Below are 21,114 nucleotides of genomic sequence, written 5' to 3'. Positions count from 1 at the left end.
GCAGCATTAGGGCCCCAGAGTCCAAATGCCAAAGCTGTTTTTCTGAGAGGTCAAGAGCTGTTGTTTCAGGGAAAGTTCCCAAAATAAAATCAGTTGCCATATATTTGGATCCTATCATGCTGTGCTGGATATTTAAACAACAGGTCTCTGGCCCAGGAAGACTCACCTGGGTTCACAGACAGTGACAATGCAAAGGGCATCTTTTTGACAACCAGAAAAAAGCTGTGATTCTGTCAGATCCCAGAAGGAAGAAACTTTGGGGTTTTACATTGGGGTCGCTGAATTAGATTCTAGAAAGGCTTGCAGTCCATGGAACTATGGTTAGATTTAAGATGGGGCAGGAAAGAGAGACAAGCTCTGGTGCTAGATGAAATTTATTGTGAGCTCGACGTGTTTCGGAACTTGTCCTTCTTCAGGAGCTACAAACATTAAAACAGACTCAAATCAATATAGAGGAGAAGACACTGTGGTCTTAAGCATAAACAGAATATTTTAGCGACCACACTCCATAGACTCATCTTACAAACATTTAGAAGACATAATAAAAAATTTAAAATGTTGTCATTATATTATATCCTTAAACTTTGACATAATACTGACACCTTAAAAAACTGTACTGCGTGACTCAAAAGGGACAGAATCTTGTGCTAGCCATGGCAAAACAGCTTCAACATCACACTCTTATCCCTCCCCAGGAAAACAAAAGGGAATGGCCCTGTACTGACCTTCACAGTACTATGGGAATTTGGTGCCCTTTATCTTGTGCCTGAAGTGAGCTTGCCTCGTCCTCTCTAGTGGTAGGGCCAGCCCTGTAAAATAGAATACCTTAGTAAAACAGCCTGTTCTAACCAAAAGTATTAAAGGGGAATCTTCATCTTCCTTAACACTTCCCTTTTTCTTCTTCCTCTTACTTGGAAACCTCCTCTCTTTCCTTGTGCCACAGGTGCTGGATTTTGGATGGCCCGACTTGCACACACCTGCCCTGGAGAAGATATGCAGCATCTGCAAGGCCATGGATACATGGCTCAATGCTGATCCTCACAATGTGGTGGTTCTTCACAATAAGGTGAGAGAGAAGGGGGAGAGTTTCCTCTGGGGAGTGTTCCTGTGGTTCCTGCCACTGATTAGAGTGCCATGGGAAAGGAGAAGATAGGTAGCTATAGCAAATGAAACCTCAGAGTAGTTTGAATTCTTTCTTTCTTTATGAAATGTATACCCCACTTGCAGGAAAAAAATAAAAAATATAATGTACAAAATGTTAAACATAGGACAAAACATCAGAAAATTGAAACATTAGGGCAGTATTCATCATGCAAAGACCTCCTGAAATAAAACTGTTTTAATGTGGCATCTGAAACTTACCAGGGATGGTGCTTGCCTGATTTCTAATGGGAGAGAGTTCCATAGAGCTGGACTACTACACTGAAGGCATGACTCCTCGTTGACATAAGTCATGCTTCTGGTCCATGGGGGACCACTAATATGCTCATCCAGAGAACATAAGAAGCATCTGCTGAATTGGGCCAGTGGCCCATCTAGCCCAGCATTCTGTTCTCACAGTGGCCAACCAGATGTCTATGGGAAGCCCACAAGCAGGACCTGAGTGCAAGAACACTCTCATCTTCTGCAGTTTTCAGCAACTGGTATTCAGAAGCATGCTGCCTCTGACTGTGGGGGCAGAGCATAGCCACTGTGGCTAGTAGCCATTGATTGCCTCATCCTCCATATATTTGTCTAATCTCTTTTGAAGCCATCGTAGTTGGTGGCTATCACTGCCTCCTGTGGGAGTGAATTCCATAGGTTAACTATCTGCTGCATGAAGAAGTACTTTCTTTTGTCTGTCTTGAATCTTCCAATATCATCAGTGATTGGATTAGAACAGGTGTGGGGAACCTATGGCCCTCCAGATATTACTAAACTACAACTTCCATCATCCCTTGCTATTTGTCCATGTTTGCTTGGGCTGATGAGAGTTGTAGTTCAGCATCAACATCTAGAGGGCCAGTGGTTCCCCACACCTGGCTTAGGACTTACGGGATAAGGCAGTCCTTAAGGTATCCTGGGCCTAATTTGTGCAGGGCTTTGTACACTTGCACGAGAGCCCTGAATCTGGCCTGATATAGACAGGAAATAATTGCAAAAAAATAAGCTCATCCCGCTTCAGTAAACCCATGACAAACACACGCCTTGAGGGACAACTCTGTGCTCAGGATTCCACCACTTCCTCCGGCTTCATATTCCTGGTAAATGGTTGGCCATGAACAGAAGTAGCCATTTTTATTGCCACGAACGTGGAGCTGCTAGAAGCAGAAGGAAAAAAAACACCAGGCACATGAGCTGAGTGGCAGTACACATGGTGCTTCTGCACGGTCACCTTTTAAAACATTTTATACATATCTGACCCTAAAACAGGGACAGCAAATCTATGGCTCTCCAGATGTTGTTGGAGTAAAACTTCCATCATCAATCACTGGCCATGTGGGCTGTGGCTTATGGGAGTTTGGAGTCCAACAACATTTGGAAGACCACAAGTTCTTCACCCCTGCATTAGAAGCCCATGCTCAGCTAGATACTCAGCCTGTGCTCTTCCCTGAATTGTCTTCATTGGCAGATGGTGGTGAAAACAGGATGAAGAATCTCTGTACGGTGTCCCTGTGATAGAAGTAGTACCTGCTTTTCCCACCAGCACTTCCTGTTCTCTCTGTTTAGCTCTCAGGATTGTGGGTGCTGCCATGTGATGGCATTCTTATCATCATTGTACTTTGGCACTGCTGTATATTTGTGGTTATTCTGTGAATAACTGTGTGTTGCCTCGCTGTTGTTCCTTGAGTTCATAATGCACTTATTCAAGGATTGTGCTCTGGGGCATTTCTATACCACAGATTTGAAGTGGTTTAAAAATAATTCTCTTTCCAGTGGGCATCTTGGGCACCGTTGCATGTGAGGTAGGATTGGGGTATCTTAACATAATTCTTAACATTTTCACCAAACTACCATTCTTAAGTTTGACGGAAGCCTGGTATAAAAATGAGCACGTGTTTGCAGTGTCTTTGGAGAGCATTCAGTGGAGGCTGTTCCACTTCTGTTGTATTGTGGCTACTCTTTCTGTTGTTACTATTAGGGGGTGAATTTATGTTGCAATCCATCTGTTTTTTTTATTGTTGGAGCTGCCGCATGTTTGTTTATAAAAGTAGTTATATACTGCCCTCTTGCAAAACATCAGGGCAGTGTACAACAACATAAGAACATTTTAAAACAATACAAAACAATTATTAAAATGACTGGCTACTCAAGAAACATTTTAAATAGCTGCATAGGCCTGTCAGCACAAAAAAAGTCTTCAAGAGATGCCTGAAAGTCAAAAGCGAGGATTCCTGATGAAAATCTGCCGGAAGAGTGTTCTGCTGCATGAGACTGGCAGCACAAGATGCCCATCTTCTGGCTGAGGGGGACAACTAACAGTGCTCCTCTGGATGATCTCAGTGATCGGGCTTGGATATAAGGGCTCAGGAAGTCCTTAAGGTATCCTGGACCCAAGCTGTTCAGGGCTTTGTATATCAACACAAGAACCTTGAACCTGGGCCAGTAGCATATGGAATATATATTCTGCATTTTCTCTCTTTTGTTGTCATTGTGCTGCTCAGGGCCAGGCCAAGACATTTTGCTGCCTTAAGCAAAAAACAATTGGAAGGTGGATCTTATTTCAACACTGACAGTTGAATGTTATTCCTCCATAGCACCTGAGGGTAGTAGACAGGCTGTGTGTAGCACACACATATCTCTCCTCCAATACTTCACCCCATTTCCTTGCCACAACATCTGCTGCCTGAGGCAGCTATCTCGCTCTGCCTAATGGTAGGGCCGGCCCTGGTGCTGCCAGTATTACATTGATGAAGCAGCATTGTTGCTATATTTGGGCATGTCGTTATTTTCATTGCTTTTGTATGAGGACAGAGGGCTCATCTACATGGGAGCATTTCTTCATAGGAAATACACTTCTTTTACTTCACTTTTCATTTGCATCGTCTGCAGTTCCTGCTCAAAAGTTAGCTGCCAATAGCTTTTTCCCATTCACACAAGCAGGCATTCCTCTGCAGAGGATTAGTCTCGCTTTTTCCTTGTGGCCCTGCCCTCTAATTATACATTTCCACTCCTGGTTGCCAAGCTGACCACGCATGCTCAGTCTGTTCTACCAGCTACAGTAGGTTCCTTTTAAAAAAACCCAGAAGTGGAAATATCTGTGTTTTCCCTGGTAGGATACAGCTGAAATACAAATCTTTGTTTGAGCAGTGTTATGCTTTTGTGTGCACGTTAAGGGGAAAATAAAATAAAGGCACCATTTGCAGCAACATAAAGAAGGCCAGCAAAATGGAGGAGAGCAACCAGAAGTTGCTTGTCAGCCTACAGGAAATAAAATGAACGAAGGGAGGAGGAGGGAATGAACATGGAGAAGGGACTGATTAACACACCCACCTAAAAGCATAGGAGCAAAGCGTCTACAAGCACTAGAGAAAGCAAGTGAAGAGGTTTTATTCTTCCCTTTTCATATTATCAGTGGATTGGGTTAGTATGGATTTACAGGGGGGAAACTGCGTGATAGCTTCTGTTTGCCAGTAGCATCATGTGAACCATGCAAAGTTAAAGGAGATGTGAGTAGCACCAAACACAGAGTAAACCACCATGTAGATGAGCCTAGAGAGTGTTATTGCTCATTAAGGAAGTATTTGTGTAGTAGGTTCTTGCTCTTTTGTTGAACTCATTAGGCTTCACTCAGAAATGTAGGCAAAGTATGATGTGAGACAGGAATATTGGAAGGGGGTCAGCACAGCATAGTAGGTAAAGTAGGGGTGGAAGTTGGATGGGAGATTAGGCATTCAGCAAGTTGCAAAAGGGGAAGGAAGCATATCTTCCGATAGCAGTATCTTAGCTTCTTCGATAAACGGATTTGATATCTGTCAGATAAATGTGGAGGATTCATTACAGGCGTTTTGGGTTACAGCTTTGGGCAAATCCCTTTTGTTTTCTGCCATTGATAGTTATGGCCCTCTTTTGTTCTGAAATCTACATGGAGCTACTTTGAGAGATTGCATGTGATTTTGTGGGTGAGATGTCATCAAAATGCTGATGACATTCAGTCCCAATGGCCTTTTCAGATGCAAACTTCCAGGCTTTAAAAACCATACTTAAGCCATGAAAGCATATGGGGCCCATGCCTTTCCCCTCCTTTCCCTATTTGAATGCTGAATTCACTTCTCCAATCCTGTCTGTTTCATAGTATCATACAATCATAGAATAGTAGAGTTGGAAGGGGCCTATAAGGCCATCAAGTCCAACCCCCTGATCAATGCAGGAATCCAAATCAAAGCATTCCCGACAGATGGTGTCGAGCTGCCTCTTGAATGCCTCCAGTTTCAGAGAGCCCACTACCTCTCTAGGTAATTGGTTCTATTGTCGTATGGCTCTAACAGGATGTTTTTCCTGATGTCCAGTCGAAATCTGGCTTCCTGCAGTTGGAGCCCATTATTCCATGTCCTGCACTCTGGGATGATCAAGAAGAGATCCCGGCCCTCCTCTGTGTGACAATCTTTCATGTACTTGAAGAGTGTTGTGTCATAGCTCCCCTCAGTCTTCTCTTTTCCAAGCTAAACATGCCCAGTTTTTTCAGTCTCTCATAGGATTTTGTTTCCAGTCCCCTGATCTGAACCTGTTCCAGTTTGTCTGCATCCTTCTTAAAGTGCGGAGACCAGAACTGGATGCAGTACTGAAGTTGAGGCCTAACCAGTGCTGAATAGAACGGAACTAATACTTTACGTGATTTGGAAACTATACTTCTATTAATGCAGCCTAATATAGCATTTGCCTTTTTTGCAGCCACATCACACTGTTGGCTCATATTCAGCTTGTGATCAACGACAATTTCAAGATCCTTCTCGCATGTCGTATTGCTAAGCCAAGTATCCCCCATCTTATAACACTGCATTTGGTTTCTTTTTCCTAAGTGTAGAACTTTGCATTTATCCCTGTTAAATTTCATTCTGTTGTTTTCAGCTCAATGCTCCAGCCTATCAAGTTCCCTTTAAATTTTGTTTCTGTCTTCCACGGTATTAGCCGTGCCCCCCAATTTTGTATCATCTGCAGATTTGATAAGCATGCTCTGTACCTCCTCATCCAAGTCGTTAATAAAAATGTTGAAGAACACTGGGCCCAGGACCAAGCCCTGTGGTACCCCACTCATTACCTTCACCCCATTTGAGAAGGAACCATAGATAAGCACTCTTTGGGTACGATTCTGGAGCCAACTGTGGATCCACCTGATAGTTGTTCCATCCATCCCACATTTAGCTAGCTTGCTAATGAGAATATCATGGGGCACTTTGTCAAAAGCTTTGCTGAAGTTGAGATATATTATGCCCACAGCATTCCCACAGTCTACAAGGTAGGTTACCCGATCAAAAAACGAGATAAGATTAGTTTGGCAGGATTTGTTCTTCATCAATTCATGTTGGCTTCTAGTAATCACTGCATTGTTTTCAAGGTGCATACAGACTGACTGCTTTATAATCTGCTCCAGAGTTTTTCCAGGGAATGATGTTAGGCTGACTGTTCTGTAGTTCCCCGGTTCCTCCTTTTTGCCCTTTTTGAAGATAGGGACAACATTAGCTCTCCTCCAGTCATCCAGCACTTTACCAGTCCTCCATGATTTTGCAAAGATAAGAGACAGTGGTTTTGAGAGTTCTTCAGCCAGTTCTTTCAATACTCTAGGATGCAGTTTATTGGGCCCTCCTGATTTGAACTCGTTCAAAGTGATTAGATAATCCTTGACCGTTTGTCTATCAATCTCAAGCTCCAATCCTGCCCCTTCTACTTCATGTTTCCTGGGAGGGTCATAGACCCTTTTTTGGGAGATGACTGAGACAAAGTAGGAATTGAGCACTTCTCCATTTTTTTGTCATCATTTTGCCATCCCCATTGAGTAGCTGTGCCACCATTTCTTTCCTCTGTCTTACTATGGACATACCTGAAGAAAGCTTTTTTGTTGCTTTTAGCATCCCTCTCTAACCTCAGCTCATTCTCATCTTTAGCCTTCCTGACACCATCCCTGCAATTGCGTGATACCTGCCTGTACTCTTCCTTTGTGGCCTGGCCTTCTTTCCACTTCCTGTATGTGTCCTTTTTTGTTTTCAGGTCAGCTCTAAGCTTTTTGTGAAGCCACATTGGCTTCTTCTGCTGTTTTCCCCCTTTTTTCCTTGTTGGAATTGCTTGTCATTGTGCTTTTAGAATTTCCTTTTTTAGAAACTCCACCCATCTTGGACTCCTTTTCTCATTAGGGTGGCTTGCCATGGAATTGTACTTACAATTGTTCTGAGTTTATTAAAATCAGCTTTCCTGAAGTCCAGGGTGCGCGTATGGCTACTCTCAGCTTTTGCTTCTGTTAAAATCCAGAATTCAAGTATGGTATGGTCACTTTCCCCCAGAATTCCCATAACTGCCACTTCATCCACCAAATAATCTCTATTGGTTAGAACAGCCTTTCCCAACCAGTGTGCCTCCAGATGTTGATGGACCACAACTCCCATCAGCCTCAGCCAGCATTGCCAATGGTCAGGAAAGATGGGAATTGTGGTCCAACAACATCTGGAGGCACACTGGTTGGGAAAGGCTGGGTTAAAATCAAGTCCAGGATAGCTGATCCTCTGGTTGCTTCCTCCACTTTCTGTAGGAGAAAGTTATCTGCAACACAAGTCAGAAATTTCTTGGAGGGGCCGTGTTTGGCAGAATTTGTCTCCCAACAGATATTGGGATAATTGAAGTCCCTCATTCCTACTACATCATGCCTCCTCGAAACATTGGCAATTTGCTTTTCAAAAGTTACATTCTCGTCTTCTCCTTGATTGGGTGGTCGGTAGTAGACTCCAAGCACCACATTCCTTTTATTACTTGCCCCATTAATTTTAATCCATATACTCTCGGTGGAGCTACCAAGCTCATCTTCCTGTATTTCTGTGCAGCGATAATATATTTTTAACATATAGTGCGACTCCACCTCCCTTTTTATTCCTTCTGTTCCTTTTGAACAAGTTATATCCTTCAATTGCTGTATTCCAGTCATGGGAATCACCCCACCAAGTTTCAGTTATACCTATCAAGTAATTACCCTCCTGTATTAAGAGTTCAAGTTCATCCTGCTTGTTTCCCATGCTCTGCGCATTAGTATACAGACTTCAAAGACGTGATTTATGGCTTGGCTTCCTTACTACATTTTTCTGAGGACTGTTACTGGTCCCTGTTAGAGCCGATCTCTCTGTTTGTTTGTTTGTTTGTTTATTTATTTGATTTATTAGTTGCCCATCTGGCTGGTTGTCCAGCCACTCTGGGCGACGTACATAATAAAAACATATAATTACATTAGAACATTAAAATCAACAGTAAGTAAAATCTAACCCACCCCAAAAACCTGCCTGAAGAGCCAGGGAATTCCACAAGGTGGGGGCCACAATTGAGAAAGTCCTCTCCCTAGTTCTCACCAGTCTAGCTGTTTTAACTGGTGGGATGCAAAGAAGGTCTTTTGAGGCTGATCTTGTTGAGCGGCATCGCTGATGATGCTGGAGGTGCTCTTTCAGATAGACTGGGCCGAAACCATGCAGGATTTTAAAGGTCAAAACCAACACCTTGAATTGGGCCCGGAAAATAACGTAACCAGTGTAACTCCTTTAACACTGGAGTAATGTGATCTTGCCGGCGGCTGCCTTTAATCTGGCGAGCTGCCGCATTCTGTACCAGTTGCAACTTCTGGACCGTTTTCAAGGGTAACCCCACATAGAAGCACATTACAGTAGTCTAGGCGAGAGGAGACCAGGGCATGTACCACTAGTGGGAGCAGATAGGTGGGAAGGTAGGGGCGCAGCCTCCGTATCAGATGGAGTTGATACAGCACCGCCCGGCTCACAGCCGAGGCTTGAGCCTCCATGGACAGCTGGGAGTCAAGAATGATCCCCAGGCTGCGGACCTGGTCTTTCAAGGGCAGTTGTACCCCATTGAGCACCAGGTCAATATCCCCCAACCTTCTCTTGTCTCCCATGAATAGTACCTTGGTTTTGTCCGGGTTTAGCTTCAGCTTGTTCCTTCCCATCCAGCCACTCACCAACTCCAGACACTTGGACAGGGTTTCTACAGCCAACCTCGGTGAAGATTTAAATGAGAGATAGAGCTGCGTGTCATCCGCATACTGGTGACACTGCAGCCCAAATCCGCTGATGATAGCCCCAGCGGTTTTATATAGATGTTAAACAGCATCGGGGAGAGGATGGAACCCTGTGGAACCCTACAAATGAGAGGCCAAGGATCTGAAACCTCATCCCCCAATGCCACTCTCTGGTACCTACCAGAGAGGAAGGAATGGAACCACTGCAGTATAGTGCCCCCTATGCCTAACCTCTCCAGGCGGTCCAGGAGAATACCGTGGTCAATGGTATCAAAAGCCACTGAGAGATCCGCTGTTCCCATTACTGTGCACAAGCCTTCATCAGTTGCTACCACCAAGTTTACGTCTCCCTCCCCCTTAGAATTCAGTTTAAAGCCCTCCTGATGAACTTCTCCTTGCTGTGGCCAAACAGATTCTTCCCAGTCCTTGTGAGATGCAATCCATCACTTGCCAGCAGTCCATCTTCCAGGAAGCATAGCCCACGGTCCCAGAATCCAAATCTCTCACGTTGGCACCACCTTCGTAACCATTCATTCACATGGAGTATTTTTCTTTCCCTTTCTACTCCTCTTCTAAGTACTGGAATGATGGATGAAAAAACTATCTGGGCCCCAAAGTCCTTGAGTTTCCTTCCCAGAGCTTCAAAGTCTGATGTGATTTCTTCATAGCATAGTATCATTTGTTCCTACATGGATGAGGAGAAAGGGATACCTGTCGGTGATGAGTGATGGCAACCCTTCTGTCACATCTCTAATCCATCCTCCTGGTAGACAGCATACTTGGCGAGTCCACGGATCTTCTCAGCATACTTGGGTTTCGATCCCATGCAGTAGGGAGTCTCCCACTACTAGTACTCTTCTCTTGTTGTGGGGCATGGTTTCATTGTCCCTGCTTGATTGAGCTTCAGCTCTTGCTCATTGTCACATGGGGTCTCCTGTAATTCTTCCACCACAGGTTGTCCTCCAGTCTCATCCTTGAGTGGTTGAAAGCAGTTCCATAGTTCCACTGGTGAAGGGTGTCTTCTAGCTCTTCTGCTCCTAACTGTCACCCTTTTCTATGGAGTTTCCTCCACTTTGTTGTTCCTCTCCAAAGCAGTCTCCTCTTCTTCTACCACATGCTGTTGTTCTTCCACCTCCACTACTCTTTGCTGCTGTTGTTCCAGCATTCTGTCCAAGAACTCTTCATCTTCTCTTATAGTCCTCAGTGTGGCCACCTGCTATTCCAGGCCTCTCACTTTTTCTTCCAACAGTGCCACAAATTTGCACTTGTTGCACGTGTACGCCATGTTGTTCTCAGGCGAGAAAACAAACATGGCACACACCTTGCAAGTCACAACCACTGGAGTATGCTTCCCATTCATACTCTCTTCTACCTTTTGTTTCTTTCTAACTACTTGTTTTGGAGTGGCCTATGCTTTGTCCTCTCCTACTTCAGGGTAAACTTGAGAGTCCCACTGGTATGTGGTGCACTGTACAAGAAGAATTAGTATTTTTTAAATTTATTTTTAGGGACCTCCCCCTTGACCTCCCCTGTTGAATTCCTGTTTACACACTAAATTCCCTGTTATGTCCAAAATGAGGAAATGGAGTTTAATGTCAGCTTATTGACCAAGATCTCAAACCCAGATCAATCCTGCAAGGCCATTAGTTTTCCCCAAGGCCAATAGTTTACCCCAGTCTGAAGGGTACTGCAATTTATCTGCCACTTCAGTTTTTATCACACTGCTTTTTTATGAGTTTTATTCCCTTTTTGTGTTTTTACCATATTGTATTGAATTGCGTTGTGTTTTATGATTTTATGCTGTAACCTGCTTTGGTTTGATCAAGTTTTTAAGTACAACAAATAAAATAATTTAAACCCTAAGAACAGACTCTGAACCAAACCAGATGTGATAGGGCAGCCATGTTTTATTCACAAAACTGTACCGATACCTTATAAAGCAGGGTTGGGGTGAAGACTATTTTTTAAAAATGGAATTGAGCACATAGATGAGGGGGTGTTAACCCCTTTCCCCCTTACTTCACTGCACACCGTATCTCCAGTGTTCCATTCATTTCCAGTATTGGAGTTCAACTGAGACAAAATGGCTGAAAGCACAGGTAGTCAATGGGGTAGACTCCCGATATTGTTAGATTCCAACTCCTATCAGCTCCAGTTACTTATTTATATATTGAATTTATATTCTGCCCTTCCTCCCGGGGGAGACCAGGGCGGCAAACATAAAATAATTTAAGAAAAAGAAGGGGGGAAATACATACTGAAAACAGTCTAAAAAACATTCCAAAAATACAATGGCAATTAAAAACATTCTAAAACACAGTTAAAAATAATAAAGCATAGTTACAAATATTCTAAAACACATCTTATAAGCAGTCTTTTATCAGTGATCTTTGTGAAGGGAATTATAGGCCAACAACATCTGGAGGGCACCACACTGACTCACCCTGACTTAAAGCAATGGAGCGCAGTGATGAAAGGCAAGGGAAATAGGTGGCTTCATTCCCCATACTCGCACACCCTATTTCATGGGGGGGGGGAACTACTTTATATATGTGAATGGGGCAGACAGGTGAATAAACATGGCTGCCCCACCACATCCAGTTTGGCCCTTAGGTCCATAGATTTTCAACAGTGGAGATATGGGGCTTTCCTGACTTTTCTGGGTGAAACCCTACATCTGACAAATCTGTGTATGTTGGGGTGGTGGACCTTTGTTCCTCCAGATGTTGTTGGACTTCCAGTGCCCATCAGACACAGCCAGCATGGCCAGAGGTCTGAGATGATGGGGGAGTCCAACAAGGCCTTGGGCTCCTAGTGGGAGAAAGGGCAGGATATAAATTTAATAAATAATAATAATAATAATAATAATAACAACATCTGGAGGACCACAGTTTCCTTGCCCTTTGGCATATGCAGTGGCATTTAATTGGTGTGCTGTCAGTATGCATACATTTAGATTTCTAAGGTTATGCTGAAGCTGTTGCGTTTGGACTGTGCTGCCGGGGTGGCAGGATGCAGCTGGGCTGTTGTTCCTTTGCATTGCCATTCTGTTCATTCCCGTTGTGTGTGGCTGTGGGTTGCTGCGTGAAGAGAGTAAAATTATACTGCCACTTTTCAGTAGTAATTTATCATGTATATAAAAACAAACCCAAAGCAGCAGCTACGAGTAAATATGCAAAGATATGACATACAGCCTTTGTAACATTCATAAATATGTGAGAGGTAGGTAAACTGGGGAGAGCCAGGTTCAAAGTCATGAAGCACAGTTTAGACAGCCTCCATCTCACAGCCTAACCTACCTCACAGGGTTGTGGTGAGGATAAAAAGGTGTGGGAGAAGAATGTGCTTTTGAACACCTTTGAGGAAAGGTGGGGCATCAGTCAATCATATTCTAATTTTCAACATAGCAATCTGCCTTAGACTACACCCAAGGGCTCCAGAGCCGAGCAAAGATATATGCACAGCTCTCCATTATTGACTGCAGTGTAGTGGCTTTCTCATATTAAAATAGTTCCCTGGTACCACAAAGAGCGATTTCTTCTTCCTCTCTGTGTTTGAGATGTGACTGTAGGTGGACCGGAGGTTTCTTTTGAGAAGTCTTTTCTTCACAGCAGGGAGAGTGAGGGTATGGGAGGATGCAGCAAAATCAGAGCTCTTCAACAGCTTCTTAGATTCCCCCCAGCTAAGTCAGTCTCAAAGGGAACAGCGACACCTATTGACCAGTCACACCTTCCTGGTGGGAAATGCATTCTAAGGAGAGAGATTCGGAAGAAGAATCGTCCAGATGGTTTCTCCCTGCCAGCCAACATAACCTTTGATTCTTTTCATTTCCAGTAATAGGCTAGCTGGTCTGCTCCTCTCAAAAAACAGAGCATATCAGTGGGATGTGGTTCTTATGCTTGAGAAAGGACTTCTTTGCAAAGTCCAGAACTAATTGACCATACTTGCAACTTCTGGACTAATGTGTAGATTGGAACTTTATAGTCCATCGGCTTTCATGTTTTCTGAATGTTCTGCCACAGTTCTTAGTGCAAAAAAAGTATCAAAATACATTTAGAAATGCATAAATACATTTTTAAAAATATGTATTTGAATGCATTTTTTGGTGTGGATTTTTTTTTTAAAAAAAAGCAGATTAAAGTGGAAACAGGTGTACACAGGTAAAATTGACACAGACTGGAAACAGATGCTCCTGTCACTAATTGTTCTACTCACTTTGGAGAGTTTCATCCTGTTGGCACCTTTAGTGAAGACAAATAAGTGCTTTCTCTTTTACCAAGGCATTATTACTGGTGACTCTAAACCTCCTGTTTTGCTCATATTCTCCTGCAGGGGAACAGAGGCCGGACAGGGGTAGTTATTGCCGCCTACATGCACTACAGCAACATTTCAGCCAGGTAAGAGAGCCTCACACCATGTTTGTGTGAGGGTCAGCGAAGACTATAGTTTTAGTGTGATACTGGTGGTAGAAGGTGGAGGGGGGGAAGGGAATGGGCTCTTTGGAGTCTCTGCAACCTTAGCATTTAGAAATTATCATAGCAGCCCAGAAAGCAACTTTGGTACTTACTATTCTGAAGTAAAGGCCTAATTCACCCACCATTTTACAGGCATTCATGCTCTCTCTGGTGTGCAGCATCAAAACTGGTGGTGCTTATATGTACCTCCGTGATGGTGTTCTGTGGAACTCCAGCACCTAATGGGAAATAATTCTCTCCATTCCCCTGTGAGTGGGAGATATTGCCCACATTTCTTTGGCAGCTAGAGAAAGCCTCTCTGTTTAGTTTATAAGGGAGCAAAGGGCCCAAGAAAGCTTCTTGCTGACCAATGCTCCAGTGAATGAGCATGAAGGAAGGTGGCCAGAGAAGGGGGGAGAGAGAGAGGCTGGAAGGCAAGACCAGTGAGGAGGGATGAGAACATGAAGTGTCTTTCCATATGCTAGGGCTGCTGAGATTGACTGCAGAGTCTTTCATCTTCTGGATCTCAATGTTTTAGTCCCACAGGGGTCTATGGGAAAAAAAGTAATATTAATGGAGGCAGAATCTCTAGTAAATGACAAGATTACACACCTACCACAACAGAGAAAGAAACAATGAGATGTGATATATGAAGATCCATTGTGGTACTGAAGATATTAAAACTTCAATTGACTTATTGGATCAATGCAGTTAACTGGCTAAATGTTTAATTCATTGATAAGATCCCTATAAATGTTAGAATTTTTAAATTTGAAACAAAAATTGTGACAATGTGGGGAGAAGGCTTGAAATGACCCAGAGTGACCGTGAAATCCTATACATGTTTGTTCAGAAGTTCCATTGAATTCAATCAGATTTTCTTCCAGGTGAGTGTGTATAGCAGGGTAGCCAATGTGGTGCCCTCCAGATGCTGTTAGACTACAATTCCCATTAGCCCCATTCAGCATGGCCGATGGTCAGGAATAAAAGGAGTTTGAGTCAACCAGCATCTGGAGAGTCCCGTGTTAGCTGCTCCTGGGACTGCAGCCCAAAATCCCTAATGAAACTCCCTGAATACATCATTAAGGAAGAACCCACATATTTCTTGGGGCCCTTCCTTTCTATCAACTCAGCTAGTACCTTTTCCATCTCCCATGGACTATGTCTGTGCCAACATTTCTGTTTATTCCACAGTGCCGACCAAGCCTTGGACCGGTTTGCCATGAAGAGGTTCTACGAGGACAAGGTGATCCCAGTGGGGCAGCCATCACAGAAGAGGTTAGTCTGGAGGGCAGAATGAGGAGGATTTTCTTCTGCCGTCTATTGAACATGGGTTCTGTACTACTTTCTCACACTAGTCATAAAACAGACTGCTTTGTTGTGAGATATTCAACATGAGTGTTCCCAGGTTGAGAACATAGATAGCAAAGCTCAGAGTGTTCCTCACATTGCAAAGAGAGTCTGGGCTTTTCTACACGGTGGTTTACTGTGTATTTGGTGCTACTCCCCTCTCCTTTTAATTCGCATGGTTCACATGACATTACTAGCAAACAGAAACTGGGCTCCTGCTGGGAGGAAGGGTGGGATATAAATCAAATAATAAATAAATAATAAAAACTAAATAAGCTATCACACAGTTTCCCCCCTGTAAATCCGTACTAACCCAATCCACTGATAATATGAAAAGGGAAGAAAAAAACCTCTTCACTCCATTTTTCTAGTGCTTGCAGATGCTTTGCTCCTATGCTTTTAGGTGGGTGTCAATCGTTCCCCTCTCCACGCCCACTTTCTCCTCCTCGTCCCTCATTTTGTTTCCTGTAGGCTTACATGCAACTGCTAGCTGCTCTCCTCCATTCTGCTGGTCTTTTTTATGTTGTTGCAAAAGGTGCCTTTATTTCCCCCCCCCCCCAACTTGCACACGAAAGCATAACACTGCTCAAACAAAGATTTGTATTTCATCTATATCCTACCAGGGAAAACATAGATATTTACACTTCCAAGTTTTTTTAAAGGAGCCCACTGCAGCATGTTCTGTTGCCAAGCAACTAGAGGGAGTGGAAATGTTAAATTAGAGGATGTGGTCATTAGGAAACTGCATGATTGATCCTTCCCCTCAGGGTGAATAGAAAATACAATGTTTGCAGCTGGCATTGAGCCCTTACTGTGGACAGTGCAAAGAGAAAACCGAGGTAAAAACAGTGTTTTTTGTACAAAGTAATGCTCCCATGTGGATGAGCCCACTCTCTCTTTTGTGCTGAATTATTAAAAGTTGCTAGTAGGATACCTATTAGACTTCTGATGTATTTCCACTCAGTTTCACTAGATGGTGCTGGAGCCAGCCAAGGCGTGTCTTTAGTTTTTAATGGACAAAAGTCCTTCAGTTTTGTAGGTACTATCAACATCTCAGCATGCACTCTCCTTTTAAAGGGCTTTTAAAGGGCATAATCCATGATTATTTCAGCATCAAAATATGAACTTTAAGTTACACAATATAAACATTTTTTTCATGTCAGCCTTTTAAGTACTGCAGCCGGTTGCCTGCATATAAAGTGGAACAGTCCTGTCCCTGATATAGAGCCCTGTAGCAAAGTGAAAACTGATTAGTGAACTGTGGGCACTGTAGATAATGCATGCAAAGAACAGAAGAGACTTAGGTAGACATCTGCATTCACGGAATGGAACCTGGGAGGGTCACACCTCCTGGGTAACCTAGAAACAGAATATGGGAGCCATGTTAAACGAAATCATTGCACTAGTAGAAGCCAGTGCAATGATTCCTGCTAGCACAACAGGACTTTCCCCCTCTCCCCCCTCCATGTGCTCCCGTGCACTCCCAAATGTGCTCTGGAGGGTCAGAAGAATCTACAGAACAGTGTACAGGGGGAGGAGAGGGGACATTGATCTGCTGGGCAAGCAGAAATGCTTGTGATTATGCCATTATCATCTTAGCGCTATGTTGAATACAACCCTGAGTGTCTAATCACAGGTTGACTTAGTGCTATTAGGACCATTTTCAATGGCTCTGTTGACCTCAGAAACGTATACCTAGACACCCAGATTATGTTTCTAGGTTACCCAGGATGGGAGACACCAACACAGCGTAAATGCAGCCATGTAACAAGATTGCATTTTCCTTGATGCTGTACTACAAATGACGATATCTATCCAAGATCATAATTGCGTTGGCAAGCTTTGACACTGAATGCAAATCACTGGTTGGTACCCCAGAATAAAATCAGTGGACTATATTCAATGTAGCACTAAGTCCAACGTTCCATTAGTGCCAGGATGTTTCCTTCACAACAGAACATTCTCTCCCTCCGCTTCACCCCATAAATCTGTTCTGGGTGTCCCTCCAACACTGGAGCAGATTTGGAGAAAGTGTGGGGTTCACACAGGTGGAGGAGGGGGAAATCCCCTTGTGCTAGTTCTGCTAGCACAAGGATTTAGTTGAATACTGCCCTGTGCCAAGAACTGTCAGGCAGATGATTCAAAAACAGACCCTATGCTGCCTGAAACTGGGGAAACCACACAATAATTCCAAGCAAGTTCTGTCAGTCAAAATCCTCTGTGCCAGCTTCTGAGATACCTTAAGGGAAGTTAATTATGAGGCCAATTTAGAAAACAAGCACATTTAGAAGTGTAAGCGCTAGAGACCTTAGCACAAATTACAAAGAAAGAATAATCCAAATTCACAGACTGTTTGCTTTCTTCATTGAAGCATCAATCCTTAAGGAGGCTCCAACTAACTGCCTGACTTCTGTTTTGGTTTCTTCCCTAGGTATGTCCATTACTTCAGTGGTTTGCTGTCTGGCACCATCAAAATGAATAACAAGCCCCTCTTCCTGCATCATGTCATCATGCATGGAATCCCCAACTTTGAGTCTCAAGGAGGTAACTGGCTTTTCCAATCCAGCCAATACCATACAAACATAACTGTTAAGAGACTGAAAGATAACCATGTTGGTTGATCAGGAATCCCATAATTTACACCTTTCTCTACAGACCCACAGATGCAACAGAGTAAAGTGATAGAATACTGTGGTGTGTACTGAACTGTACAATTTTAGAATGCAGGGTGGGGCTCGTGTTTTTGAATGTTCTTCTATGTTACAAACTCCTTGCAAATAGAAAGTGATAACAGAAGGGGCTCATTTGGAACCATTTTCCTTGACGTGCTAGTTTTCTGTTTCTTTTTTACTTGGGGGAGTGTTCAGAACTGGTGTCCCATATTTGTAGTTATGCAGTCTGTTCTACTGCCTCACTGTTCTGCCTCTTAATTCAATTACATGCATTGGGCCAGTCTCAGTCACAGTCACAACTGCAGCTCTTTAACCCATTGCTTTAGCTTTCAGCAGCTTATTTTGGCAAGCTGTGTTACACTATCACATCAAACTGGAGAAGATGTTCTTACCTGTTGAAAGATAGCTCAGATTCCTCCACCCACCTGCATTAACAACCATTATAAGCTCCTAGGGGAGAATGTCCCCACAGTTATTCAATTCCAGTTCAGGATGTTTGATAAGAGCATAAGAACAGCCATGCTTCGTAACACCAGTATTCCCTTTAGTCAGTTATGATAACTCTTAAGACACAGCACAATATTGGAACAACAGTCTTGTGTCACCTTAAATTTTATTATGACATAAGCTTTTGTGAACTAGATCATATCCATTAGGTGCATGAAGTGTTGGCAGGCATATATACAGTAGGGCCCTGCTTTTCGGCGTTTGCTAATATGGCGCCATCTTACGATCAGGTGCAGAGCATCCCAGTAGACTGAAATGTTGCAATTTTGACTTATGAATATTGCCATTGGTGTTACCAGATTTGTGTCCATTGATTCTTTTGCATAGATATAACTGCAACTTCATGCATTTCATGCACTTCATGCATTTGACTCTACTTCATGTAAGCTGATGCCATAATCAAATGGGTTAGTTTTTAAAGGTACTACAGGACTCTTCATTGGTTTTTCTGCAATAGTGTAACATAGCTACCCCTCTGTAAATTGTCATAATGATGGAGAGATCCATTCCATGATGTGAATGCCAAGCTTCTAGGAGTCTAAAAACTATATGGTCATATGCCCAACACTGTCTTTGTTAATTGATATTTATCAGTTATATATCTGATATACATAATCCAGTGGCAAATATCTCCTTTGTGGGCAAGGTGCTTAAGAAGGTGCTTCAAGCATGCTTGGAGGAAACTGATGCCTTAGATCCATTCCAGTTTGGCTTCAGGCCTTGGCAACCTTGATTGATGACATCTGTCAGGAGAGAGATAGGGGGAGTGTGACTCTGCTCGTTCTCCTTGATCTTGATACTGTTGACCATGGTATCCTTCTGGAGCATCTCAGGGGGGTGGGGATTGGGGACACTGCTTCAGTGGTTCCACTCATCCCTCCAGAGCCACTCCCAAAAGGTAGTTTTGGGAGCCTATTGTTCAGCACCATTGATGCTGTCCTGTGGTGTTCCACAGGGTTCCATCTTGTGTCCCATTCTGTTTAACATCTACATGAAACCATTGGGAGCTGTCATCAGCAGATTTGGAGTGAGGTATCTTTAATATGCAGACAACACCCAGATATGTCTCTTTGTTCCATCTGAATCAGGAGAGGCAGTTGAGGTGCTAGAAAGGTGCTTGGAGCCGGTGATGGGCTGGATGCGGCCAATAAATTGAGGCTGAATCCTGAAAAGACAGAGGTGTTATGTGTCCAGAATTCTCATGTCTGGGAGGTGGGGAGATAGCTTGTTCTGGACAGGGTTGCACTCCTCTGGAAGGAATAGGTTTGCAGGTGGAGTTACTCCTGCATCCAACTTTTTTTAAAAAAAAATTTAAACTGTGTTTTAAATTGTTTTTAAAAGATGTGTTTTAAATATGTATGTTTGTTTTTGATGTTTTTAGTTGCTGTAAACCACCCAGAGAGCTTCGGCTGTGGGGCGGTATACAAATACCATAAATAAATAAATAAATGGTCACTGGAGGCTCAGGTTGCCTCAGTGGCTAAGAGTGCCTTTTTCTAGCTCCAGCTAGTTTGCCAGCTTCGGCTCCTTTTGAATAAAGATGACTTGGCCACAGTACTACACGCTCTGGTAATTTCCAGACTGGATTATTGCAATATACTTTATGTAGGGCTGCCCTTGAAGATGTCTTGGAAACTTCAACTGGTCCAAAATGCAGTGACCAGATTACTGGCAGGGGTTTTATTTATTTATTTAATTAATTTTTTATTTGATTTATATCCCGCCCCTCTTCCCAGCAGGAGTCCAGGGTAGTTCCCTTTAGACCTCATATAACCCCTGTTCTAAAACAGCTGCATTGGTTGCATGGTTGTTTCCAGGCCCAATTCAAGATGCTCAGGCTAGTATTTCAAGCCCTAAATGACTTAGGTCCCAAATATCTGAAAGACCAACTCCCTCCCTACAGACCCTCTTGAGAGGTCAGTGGAGGGGGCCCTTTTGGTATTTCCACCACCCTCAGAAGCTCGGGTGGTGGTAGTCCGGGAGAGGGCATTCTGCCTGGTGGCCCATAAATTATGGAACTTCCTCCCCACTGAGCTGCATCTGGCAAGTTTTAGGTGAATACTGAAGACATGCCTCTTTATCCTGGCCCTTGATACCTGAGACGTATATTTTTAGGATATGTTGTGATTTTAGGTTGTTTTAATTGGTTTCAATAATGTATTTTAAAACTGTTGTAACCCATCCTGTGAACTTTGGGTGAAGGGTGGGTAATACATTTAAACAACAACAATAATCCCTATCTAATGCGAATGTGCTGGGCTGGCAGATTATTTTCCTTATTTGACTGCCAAACTGAATGCTGCATTAGTTCATTTGGTTTTCTCTCTCCTGGGCTTTGGACACTCAGCACACCTCTGCAACAAAGAGCTGGGTGCAGGAGTTAGGCAGCACCTTTGGGGGATATCTGAACCTCATATGCCTCAAAGTAAAGGAAGATTTACTGTTTGACCATGCAGTGTTCTTTTTCAGGGCATCTGTCACTGTCATAGACCTGGTCCTGTTAGCTGCAGGGAGGGCAGTGTCACTGAAAACGTCTCCCCCAGGCTAGACTGTTTGTCTTGGACTCTAACTGTTTGTGTTCCTTTCTCTGTAACATCTCCCTGACTAATGAAGGTCCTTTTCTCTCTGTCTCTGATTTATGTTTTCTAGGCTGCCGGCCCTTCCTCAAGATATACCAGGCTATGCAGCCTGTCTACACATCTGGAATCTAGTAAGTATTGCCTTGGAGTTGGTACTACTCTTGATTTCCAGCACTCAATTTTCTCTCTGTTCCTCCAATCATAGGGATACTCCTCACTCTGGTTCTTGGATGGAAGGCTCTTGGCAGCCTCTTGCCCCACATCATTCTATACTTTGCTCTTGGGATATCACACACCTGTGCAATCTGCCTTGCCAGATCTAAGAAAATCTTGAAGGAGGGAGATAGTCC

General features: G+C 43.4%; 1 protein-coding gene across 18 annotated transcripts in view; it reads left to right on the top strand.

The window, feature by feature from the left end:
• TNS1 (tensin 1) overlaps positions 1-21,114 on the top strand; it is a 471,254-nt gene that overhangs the window by 329,436 nt on the left and 120,704 nt on the right. For all 18 annotated transcript variants that reach the window (XM_061609240.1, XM_061609243.1, XM_061609248.1 and 15 more), the window contains 5 exons: positions 944-1,066; positions 13,535-13,599; positions 14,851-14,934; positions 17,438-17,550; positions 20,835-20,895. In XM_061609240.1, coding sequence (XP_061465224.1) covers positions 944-1,066; positions 13,535-13,599; positions 14,851-14,934; positions 17,438-17,550; positions 20,835-20,895 — 446 coding nt within the window. The remainder of the gene's footprint in view (positions 1-943; positions 1,067-13,534; positions 13,600-14,850; positions 14,935-17,437; positions 17,551-20,834; positions 20,896-21,114) is intronic.

Source organism: Rhineura floridana, chromosome 2, assembly GCF_030035675.1.
Source record: "Rhineura floridana isolate rRhiFlo1 chromosome 2, rRhiFlo1.hap2, whole genome shotgun sequence".
NCBI classification, from domain to species: Eukaryota; Metazoa; Chordata; class Lepidosauria; order Squamata; family Rhineuridae; genus Rhineura; species Rhineura floridana.
This window is presented reverse-complemented; position numbering and strand designations above follow the sequence as displayed.